This window comes from Heliangelus exortis, chromosome 1 (genome assembly GCF_036169615.1).
Source record: "Heliangelus exortis chromosome 1, bHelExo1.hap1, whole genome shotgun sequence".
Taxonomy (NCBI): Eukaryota; Metazoa; Chordata; class Aves; order Apodiformes; family Trochilidae; genus Heliangelus; species Heliangelus exortis.
Window position 1 is genome coordinate 140520754 of NC_092422.1, and position 10780 is coordinate 140531533.

The 10780-nt window shown below is 37.2% G+C and overlaps 1 protein-coding gene across 12 annotated transcripts in view; it reads left to right on the forward strand.

Annotated features, from left to right (window-relative positions):
• MYBPC1 (myosin binding protein C1) overlaps positions 1-6184 on the forward strand; it is a 78362-nt gene extending 72178 nt beyond the window's left edge. For 7 of the 12 annotated variants that reach the window (XM_071728027.1, XM_071728056.1, XM_071728082.1 and 4 more), the window contains one exon: positions 5446-6184. In XM_071728027.1, the coding sequence (XP_071584128.1) occupies positions 5446-5546 (101 nt within the window). In that variant the 3' untranslated portion in view covers positions 5547-6184. Of the gene's footprint in view, positions 1-1494; positions 1554-3052; positions 3093-5445 lie in introns of all 12 variants that reach the window. The other 5 variants (XM_071728131.1, XM_071728036.1, XM_071728093.1 and 2 more) reach the window with 2 other exon arrangements.
• The last annotated feature ends 4596 nt before the right edge of the window (positions 6185-10780 follow it).

Here is a 10780-nt window from a genome sequence, read left to right on the forward strand (position 1 = left end):
CTGTTGTAGGGGTTCAGCAGTTCAACTGATGAATGCAAAGGGAATAGGATTAAGTGAATACAGCAGCTGTAGCTGGGCAAACCTGGGTAGGCTCAGGGTTTGCTATATGATCCAGACAAATACAAACGAGTATTAAACAGCATAAAAACATCATTACATCTTGTTTTCACTCCTCTATTGACCTACACGTAGAACTGTCATTCTCTTAAGTTTCCCAGCCTGCTTGTTCATTTGGGAGGGGCCTTCGGATGAGTACTCATCACGCTGATGCAGAGCCAAGACCTGAGGATCTCTGACTCACTGGGAATGGACTGCAGTGTGTGTGTGTGTGTGTGTGTGTGTTTCTATGTGTGCAGTTTTAAACCAGTTCAGCTTTATTCCAGCAAATAACAGTCAAGTTCTGGGTTTGTCAAATGATGTGATACAGCTAAATGCTGACAGAATAAGACCAACACACTCAAGGCTATGCTCCCTGTCTGGTGAATGTGCTAGATATGGTGCTGCTGTTACAGATCTGTGGATAGTAAGTCATGCTAAAAAGCTCTATGCCATGCAACAGGATATGTTCTAGTAAGTGAATGTTCTTTTCTTTGGCTAGAATGTCTTTTCTCCACCTATTTCCAAGGTATTGAAAGTCTGAAATAATGTATGTATGTATGTTCAGTCCTAGAAATGTCAGAGAACTACTCAAAGAACGGTCGAGGATTTCTTATTTTGCATAGTTGAACAACTGAGTAGCTATATATACACTGGCTCTGAATACCCTTAGTGTGCTACCATTTTCTACTTTTTTTAGCCAGTTGCTTACATGATTTTAGATGTAAAATTAGTTGTTACTAAATTTAATGTTAATTTCCTGAAAAAGTTTTAGTGATAATTATGAGCACAGTAAGAAAAATAATAAAGCCTTATTCTTATTGCAGATACTATTGTTATTTCAGGTAGACAGTAATGTGTTCCTTTTTTGAAGTTTTGCTGAGTGAACTTAAGATGGTAATTAAATGAGCTGCTCAGCCCAATTGCAAATACAATGGCTTTTTTTGCATAAATACAAATGTGCTTTAAAAAGGAATGTAATAGATCTTAGAGAAAACAATAACTCTACCTCATATATCTTGAAAGATGATGCATACACAATCTCATGACAAATGTTTCATATTCATCTTACTATGGAAAATAATGTATATATCTTCAAAGTCTATTGAGGAAGATTCCTAAATATGGCTGTAAATCTTCCAATACAAGCAGTAAGGAATCAGCTCCCCTGAGGTCAGTGAAAAAAATTCAGATACAGTACCACGCTTCTGTTATCATGAAATAAATGGGTTTGGAGAATGTTTATCTTGAGAGCAAAATCAAGGTTGGTGATCACTCTAACAGGCTGATGATGTTGAAAATGATGCATGAGAAATATTTTTTTTTTAAAGTGTTAAGATCAACTGGGAAGAATTTCAAATGCAAATAAATATTACTATAAATATTCTAATTCTACAGTGATATATGATGGAGTAATTAAGCCAGGAGAACCATTCTTCTTGCCGGGGGAAGATCAGGTTTATAATAAGCATACTCCTCTGGACATTCCATTTCATTGCCTTCCTTTCTTACCACATGCAAACGCATTTTCTGCATGCAAAGTGTGTATTTATTTGGTTTTCTTAGATTAAACTAGCTAGTGTCTCATGGCATACTATGTCTATGTCACATGAGAAATGAAGGCCAAATTAATCAAGAATATGGATATTTAACATCAGAGTTACAACAATTTTAGGCATACTTCTGCTATGCCACTGGGCATAGAACTACCTGTACCTACATAGAATTATGTATATAGAATACATATTTAATTATGTAAATAATTTAATTATGTATATAGAATACATATTTAATGACTGTGGTGAGCACCTTTGCCCAGAAAATTTAGATCTTTCCAGGAGACAGAAGTGTGCATCTCAAAAAATCCACTCTCAGTTTATAGAATTATCAAAATAGAAATATCAAAAAGTCATTTGTTGTACTTGAAAGGCATTCTTTATTACAGATTAGTCTTTGGTTACTAATTAGCATTAATGATAATCTATACCTGAATTTAACCTTCACAATCTAAGGATTAAATCTTGATCCAACTGAAATCACTGAAAATTTTTTCTTATAAGCATATAATTTTATTTAATTTCCTCTAGAACTTATTTTAAATTTAGGTTCAGTTGGGCTCAGAAAATTTGGCTCTTACTGCAGAAATGTTTCTTGTAAGCTTGCCCAAACTGAGAGTATTGACAGTGCAATTTTAAAATAACAGAGATGCTAGAAACCAGTTTGCAGTATATCATGCATCCAAATGTACTATTTCAAACCCAAAATATGTAAGAAATCAGGCTAGATAATGTTTTTTAAATCTTAATGTATTTTCCTTAAAAGGCTACAATAGGTACTAAGTGGAGTACTTTTACATACATACACATACATAAACGTTATAGATATACAGGCGTTTTATAAAATCAAAATGTTCAATTGAAGGTAAGGGTTCCTATTGAGTAAATGGCATGGTTTAAGTAATGTAAATGTGGATATATGACAAAGTACATACTTTAGTGTACAGGTATGCAATTAGTCTGTACTTGATTATTTTGCCTTATATAGTTTCAACATATATATATATATAATGCTTCAGTGTTACGTGTGTGCTTCTTTTCCCCAGTGGAAAAGACTATATTTATATACGTATATATATATATGTTTGCTTCTTTGAAGCTACATTTGGAAATTTTTATCATAAAGTTCAGTTGCATAATTTGGTTCCAATCCATAGTTTAGACTAATTATGGTATTTATAGTTACTTATTAATACAGTTTTCACATATTAATGATAATTTTGAAGTGTAACTGGGCCCCTACCTTTTACTCTTCATGTGCTTCTGTTCCCACGTATTTTACATGACTAAGGATTAAAACATTGTGTTGACATAATGATAAGCATAATTTCACTCAACATTTTCTCTCTACTTTTGTGTTTGTGATCAAATTGTTACTTCTCTTTCTCTCTCTCCCTTAGCTACACAGTAAGGATTTTTGAATGTATATTGTCATCTAAGGTAAGCTTTCATATGGTCCTTGCATATGAAGCTTATGTCTGTTTACACGTCATACAATGTCTGCCTAGTATGGCATGATTTTCATTATTTCACTTAATGAAAATGTTTTCTAAAACTAGTAGCATAAAAGTTTTAATGCATATAAGTCCAGATTTTAACAATAATTGCTTGTTAATGCAATTCCTCTTAGTAGTGTATCTCACTGCCTTCTAATAGTGCATGTTTCAATGGAATTTAACAGTGCAGGAGTCAGCATGATTGATTAGCATGAGTAAGATGCAAGCAATAAAAAAGATTTTTGCATTTACATGCAGATGGACTCATACAGGAATATACCTCTCCATAAATGAAATATATATTCCACAGTTAATATAATCTAAAAATGAATTCTTTGTATCACAACTTGCACTACATGAGTTGACTAGAATGCCAAAAAGCATGCTTTTTTTTGTTTTCTGTCTGTATCATGCAACTACCTAAGGTCAGGAAGAAACAGTTCTGCAATAATTATGGTGTTAAATGAGATAACAGTCTCATAATCACTATTAACTAATGGCACTTTACTGGATTAATTCTTTTGTTAATAAGGTTACAAATGCCTAAAATCTCTACTCAGGATAAATGCTGTATGTAAGTATCAGCTCAGTTGCATTTAGCTGGAGCATTCAGAGACAGTGATATCTTCATCTTGGCAATGTACTTTTGCTTTAAAGCTTTTGCTTTGTTCCAGAAAAGGCTCCAAAGGTAAGTGTGGTTATTAGCACTTGGATTTGCAGCTTGCAGAATGCAATACTCATGCAGATTTGTAAGAGGAATAATACATAGCTTTCTGACAACAAATGCCACCTTTCACCTTGAGAAAGAGTGGAATCTAACTTTTTAGCAAAATATTTTTTTCCCACTGTTCCTTCCGAATGTCATTTCACTTCAACGAAGTTAACATATTCATGTGTCTACCCGTTTCCACTTTTTTTTTTTTTTTTTTTTGATGCCATGAAATTTCACTCCTAATTTGGATTATTTACATTGAATTACTGCTTGTGCATCAGTAGGATCCTAATTGTCATGGCTGGTCTATCAGATATTATATACATGTTTTTTTCTGGGCAGTGAAATGACTACTTTGTCTTGGATTGCTAAAGTTACTGAATATTCTTCAAATATCTTTTATCTTGTCCATTTTTCCAGAACACCAAAGAAAACATTGAGTACTTCCATTGGCTTTTTCCTATGTTCAGGTTTCTGGTTCAGCTTTCTTACTCATGGTGGTAAAGCCACAATCACAAAGAATATAAACCTAAAAAGCTGAGAATGCTACTTCTGGCAGCAGTTTGCTGAATATTGACTCCAACCATCAAAAAACTGGAAACTGGGGAGAAAAAAAAAAAAAAAAAGAAAAAAAAAAAAAAAAAAAAAAGAGAGGCTCAGTTTCAGTTTCACAGGGACAAGCAACAAAGTTTTGGCAGGGCTGGATGAAACACTGAATACAGAAGGCCCCATTTGTCATCAGGGCTTATGAACATGGACATTTTCACTGCCACAGCTAAGGAAGGCAATGACCTCAAGTTTGGAGTAAGTCTCCTCTATGGATTGGTGCAGAACCCCCCCACAGCTTTGAGATCACAGACCAATAACTTCAAGTTCTGGAAAAACCTTGAGCTTTCAGGCAGTAAGCACCCAGATCCAAGGTGATCCTGTGTGGCCTGATTTTCATTCAGAAGCAAAACCAAACTCATTGTTCAGACTTTCCCAGCTATTGAAATTTCAACTTCCATCCCATCTCTCTGGAGACTAAAGGCACATGCATCTAAAATCCTGGCTTTTTTTTCCACATGATTCTTGTACATATGTCATGCCACCTGTTATTTTCAAGCAACATGATAAATATTTTGCTAAGTGCTTATAAACCATTACAATACCCAACACTAGAATATTTTGAATGTCTGTGCTTATTTTCCACAACTCAGCACAGTCAGATGTTTCCCACATTGTTTTCTCTGGGCTGACTTCCATCCCTGACTATAGTCATCCAGCCTAATGGAAATCCAGGAGGGTTAATTTAAGGTAAAGTTTATCACAGTCTACTGCATATGGTGAGCTAAATGACTGAATATATGACATCCTAAAAACTCACCCTGCACAAGACGACAGGAAAGTTCCATACAGTGGAGAGATTAAATAATAGTTAATCCTCATGCTGGACTTTTGAACAGGGATTAATTTTATCACATCTCAAAATGAAGTATGAAATAGGGACTGTTTAAATCTCTGTCACTTGCACCAGAAAATAAAGGTACAAAGTCATTTCTCCAGGGACCTTCAACCTTAAGATTGTCTTATGCCTTGTTTGTAGGTGGGCTTTCGTTCTTCAGACTATTGATGGATGGAGTGCCTCCACACATCCTTGATTCATACCTGCGTGAAGTCCAGGCAGACAAAACTGAGAGGAAGTGAGAGTCCATCCACAGTGTTTCCTCCCACTGCACTGGAAATTGGTAGCAGAATTACAGAATTTTAGTTCTTGCAATAACAGAACAAACATGTGGTTGGGAGTTTCTTTTTCCTTTTTCTTCCTTTTTTTTTTTTTCTTTTTCCTTCTTTTTTGTTTTGTTTTCCCTACCTGCTCTTACTGAAAAGAAAGAATACGCATGGATTGCTTTGAGGTTGAAATGAACTGAACTGAAGACAACACACATTTTGTAATGTTCAGCTTTATTTTCTGTTTGATATTGTTTTGGTTTTTTAATGAGTAAAGAGAGAGAAGCTGTGTAATAACCAGGAGGAGGCAGTCAGAGTTTGTACTCAGTGGTACCAAGCATATCTTTCTCAGACTGAAAGTACATGGATTAGCCAGTAGCCGTGCAATAAGACCCTTGGAACATACCTCTTTGATAATGTATCTTATTCAACTTATTCACTGAGAAATGTTTAACTCAACATGGTTTTACTATAATGCAATTCATAATACGTACTTAATGATCATTTATGCTGAACATACCTGCTTTAGAAGTTTTGTTTTCCTAAATCAGTCTCTCAGCTGAACTGAAATTGTTTTATTTAATGTACAATAAATAAGAAGTGCTTAAGATCTATCAAGTTCTTGGTTTGTTCTTTTTTTTTTTTTTTTTTTTTTTTTTTTTTTTTTTTTTTGGGTGGGGGAGGGTTCTGTGTCATGACACTCCTTGTTTAGTTTCCAAATACTGTAAAGCAGGAACCACCACATTAAGTGGAAAACAATATCAGCAGTCACCTAATCCAGTGGGCTTACACTTCAAGATACATTACATGGAACGAAAAGGAAGATAAATGTCATAGTTCCATGCAAATTTTGCATCTACATGTTTTCAGTATTTAAATATTATTAATGCCAACCATGTCAGCTTTCATCATTCTGGATCTACCTCCTTTCTCAGCAATTCGTGGAGCTCTTGTAGGGTACCAAAACATAAGAAGGACTCAGACCATATTGCTAGTTAGTTCACCATGCAAGACAAAACAGCCTTAGATAAGGTAAAACGGCAACATTACTTTTCCAACTGTAGTATCATTAACCTCCGAGTATTTCAGGAGTAGAGATAACTGTCTGTAAGTCTCCAGCAAACTCTGAAGCATGTGAGACACAAGGTCACAGATAATTTGGCCAGGCTGTCGCTTCCCTAGTGCTCTGTCACTGACCAGTTCTCAGTCTGGCTGTATACACAGGGCAGGTTATGTGCTTACCTAATGATTGATGTCAAATTATGGTGTGTAAGGATAAAAGTCTACCTAGACCAGTGGGACACTACAGGGTGGTTATTTGATGCTGGCACATTTTCAAACATTTCAAACATTATGCAAAAATAAAAGAATGTGTTACTATGAAATGCCACTGCTGAGCTGGTGTTCTTGCACCTCAATTACCACTTCTTTCACTTTGGGGACCTGAATGCATTTTCTCACTTCATTCTGTAAATCTTATACGCTCTGAGATCCTTTTTCTTTATTCTTTCCTTTCTATCTTTGTGATTTCTTCTGTGCTGCCATCTGTGCAAGAAAGCAATTCTCCATTCCCAGTGATCCTGGACACCCTCCCACCTGCTCCTGCCAAAATCAATTCTCTCCTACACATTCATTCACACCTACACATGAAAGAAGGCAACAAGTCCACAAAGAAGAAAATTTCATGAAGGATATTTCTATTTATTCTGTATTCTAACACTGAATAAGGTCTCCATCTGTTTTGAAGCACAGAAGGCTGTGGGAGAGGGTCAGTTTGAATATATGTCATGCAGGTTTAAGCATCTAAGCACATGGCCCTCATTTAAAATACCATCCTGTTGAGATACATTAAAATCAGCACCAAAAACTATCATTATTGGGAGTTTGTGCTTCCCAGTAAGCCCAAAAAGACAGACATCACCATCTGCACTTTGTATGCAATGTTGTTTACAGATTCAAGCCTATGTATCTATCTGCCTCCTCAGTCTTAATATACCATACCTAATAATCTGAGAGCCAGTATAAATCTCAGCCTCTGTAGGCTCTCTGCTGATGGAATTAGCTACCCTAATTTCCACCAGATGCCAGCAGTGTTAGAAGACAAGCTGAACTAAGCTACTTTTCACTGTGTGAATGGCAAGCATTATATTCAGATGCCCTTAATTCCCTCCCAGCTGTGTTGCCCAGAATTTGCCATTGGCTGTCCCTCAGGCTTGAGAGGCACCGTGCCAATGGGAAGGTACTGGGTATTGAGATGAGTGGGCACTGGTGTGCTATAAATTCATACTCTCACTGTGCTGGCCAGCTAAGCCTCTGGATTAAAAATTAATTGAAAATTCTTCTGAGAGGAATGATAGGATGGGATGGGGTGGGATAGGAAAGGGATTTCTAGGGAGATCTAAAACAGGCTGCAGAATCTTACGTAGAGAATTACAAAAGATAAAGTTTTGATTTATGATGATTTCCCTAAAGGGATTCTCCAGGAGTGGTGTTTGATAGATGTAATAAAGTCACCAAAACCACAGAGGTAAGAAAATGCTAATTAAATCTGCAGTTAATAACAGCTTGGGAAAATAAAGACATGCCAAAGACAACAAAATCTACAGACAGATTCTATCCTCTAGAGAGGACAGAAGCAGCAGAATACCATGCCGTGGAAGACATGGCACAATGTCACAAGAAGAAATTTCTCCAAAGTCAGATCACAAGAAATTTCCAGGAAATCAGTGAACCTGAAAGAGACTTAGGAGTAACAGAGGAGAGCAAATAAAACGTGGTCATAAAAGATAAAAATAACAGCGAAACAAAAAAGCTCCAGCAGAAACTAGGAGAGCTTTTATGGCTTTTGGCTGTTTTCCTTGATGTCTCAAAATATGTTCAACCAGTTCAAGTCTTCAGCTAGTTGCATTACTTATGTTTCCTATGTACAATCTTGATCTACTAGTATTTGCTGAGGTTATAGTTCAGTAGCACCTTGCATAAAAACTTTCTTTTCTGCCCACTTTCACGTATCTGTTTTTTTAGTTTTTTTAAAGCTCTGCTTTGGTGTTCAGCTTAACTTAAATGGGTCAAGGATAGTTATTACTTAGAGTAAGAAGGCAGATTCAAACGTGTTTATACACACATAGAAAGAAGATTCAAAGTTAATAAAAGAAGGGGTTTATTTTTAATGAAGCCAGAGGGAAACAGTTTGTCTTCTCCTGCCTTGCTCTCCTTGCCCATGGTAAGGGCATTTGGTATGTAAATTTAATTGTCATATAAATATGGATTCATTCTCAAACTGCTGTAAGTGGAGCTTGACACAGGCATCATAGTTACCTATGCATTGAAAGATTATGGCCAATGTGAGCCCATTTTTCTCTCACAAATACAGAAAGGGGAGGAGAAAAACCACATGCAAATCTTTCAAAGAGTGCTTAAATAGGGATATGTGGTTTATAAGGAGAGTCAGAAAAATTTTAAAATATTCCTTTTAAAAAAATGTTTCAAGCTTCCTGCATTTCCTTCTAAGACAAAAAAAAAAAAAAAAAAAGCAATACAGTATTGCTTTCTTTTACAGAGCATTGTGGAGGCAGACTTACTTTATGAATGTCTTTTGTTGCATTTTGGATTCTGGAGCAAAAGGCAATCTATTTTAAGCACAGGGTACTTACTGTCACTTGATTTTCATGGCCTGCTTTCCTGACTGACAAGTAAAGCTGTGGCTTTGCAGAAGCAGAGAGCAGTTGGAAGCAAAAGCATATCCTTAATATTGAGAAGGTGCTGGAAGTCTAAACACACGAGACTTCAAATTCTGTGTTCTCTTGCTCTATGTGTTGTTGCTGAATACTTTTAAATTTAAAACAAGCCTTTCTCCAAGCTCACTGATAAATTCAGTAGGAAATCCATTTCTACCCATACTCATTGGGCCCTCACCACTTACTTCCCCCATGTTTCTTTTCTTAATTTGTTTTCAGTTCTTTTCCTCTGGGTTTCACAAAGACCTGGAGTAATCTCTCCATAAATACCAGTACCATTATGTTCATCAACCACAGTGATGCAAAGGGTATTAAAAGAAACCATTTTAACTTTTCCAAATTCAGTGATTCTGGACTGGGGATCTAATTAATCTATTATCACACTTCCCTCTTGCCTTTCTCTAGACAGTTGCTACTGAATCTTTTTTTATTATATTATGAATTACCCTTTTCTTCACTGTCAGTTGCTCTTTTCTCTGTTTTGGCCCCTAATCCCAATTGACACATCAAACTGTGTTTACTGATCCGTAAATTAAGAACATCTGTAAATTAAACACGTGGGACCCACATACCACGCCAAGGGATTTGAAACCACCCTTTTGCATTCATCACTTATTTCTGACACTAGCAGAAGAGAAAGGCACTAAAATAAACAAATAAATACATACATACATTAGTTTTACCATATAAAGAGAATCAACTCAAGCTGTGTAACAGGAAATGTTCTGCTGAGGAAGCTGTTCTGTCTGGCTGGAAAGCTGCAGCCTTTAGGTCACCATGAAGTTTAAAAAAGATTCTTGAGTCTGAGATGCCACTTGAGAACATAATACTTGTCAGAGGTGATATTTTATACTTTCATTTTTCATACAGCTTACACAGTGCACACCTTTCCTTGGCAACATTCCTGTACCTTCCCAGACAGTCAGGGACACACCCAAATCCTTCAGGTAACCAATTCCAACAGTTCAAGGTGCTACCATTTCTGAAAAAGCGTTACTAGTTTTGAAGAGCCTTTTTCCAAGCAAGTCAAGAGGGTGAAGGCAGTCCTGCATAACACACTGTTTGGGTGCCCCACCAACACTCTGCCTGTGGTGTCCTGCGTGCTGCAGGGAGCTCACCCCAGCCCCGCTTTTATGCCCTGCTCGGGCACCAGACCTCCCCAGCCCCCTGCTGCACTTTGAGGGCTGCCAAAGAAAAACGAGCAAAGAAAATCTTAAGGGAGTGGGACATTTAACCCACCCTGCCCGCACCCAGCAGCTATGACACTCGGCCCAAACCCAACAGGCCACAGCAGCGGCAGCGACTGCTCAGGGGTTTGGGGAAACGGAGGCAGGCGGGAGGCAGGCGGACAGCCCCAGCCCCCCGCGGGGTGCACCCCTTCGACCACCGGGGTTCCCCATCCCCTCACAGTGACGCAGGGATGGTGAAGCCGCCACAGCCAGGGCAACCCTCCCACAAACGGGACGGCGGAAA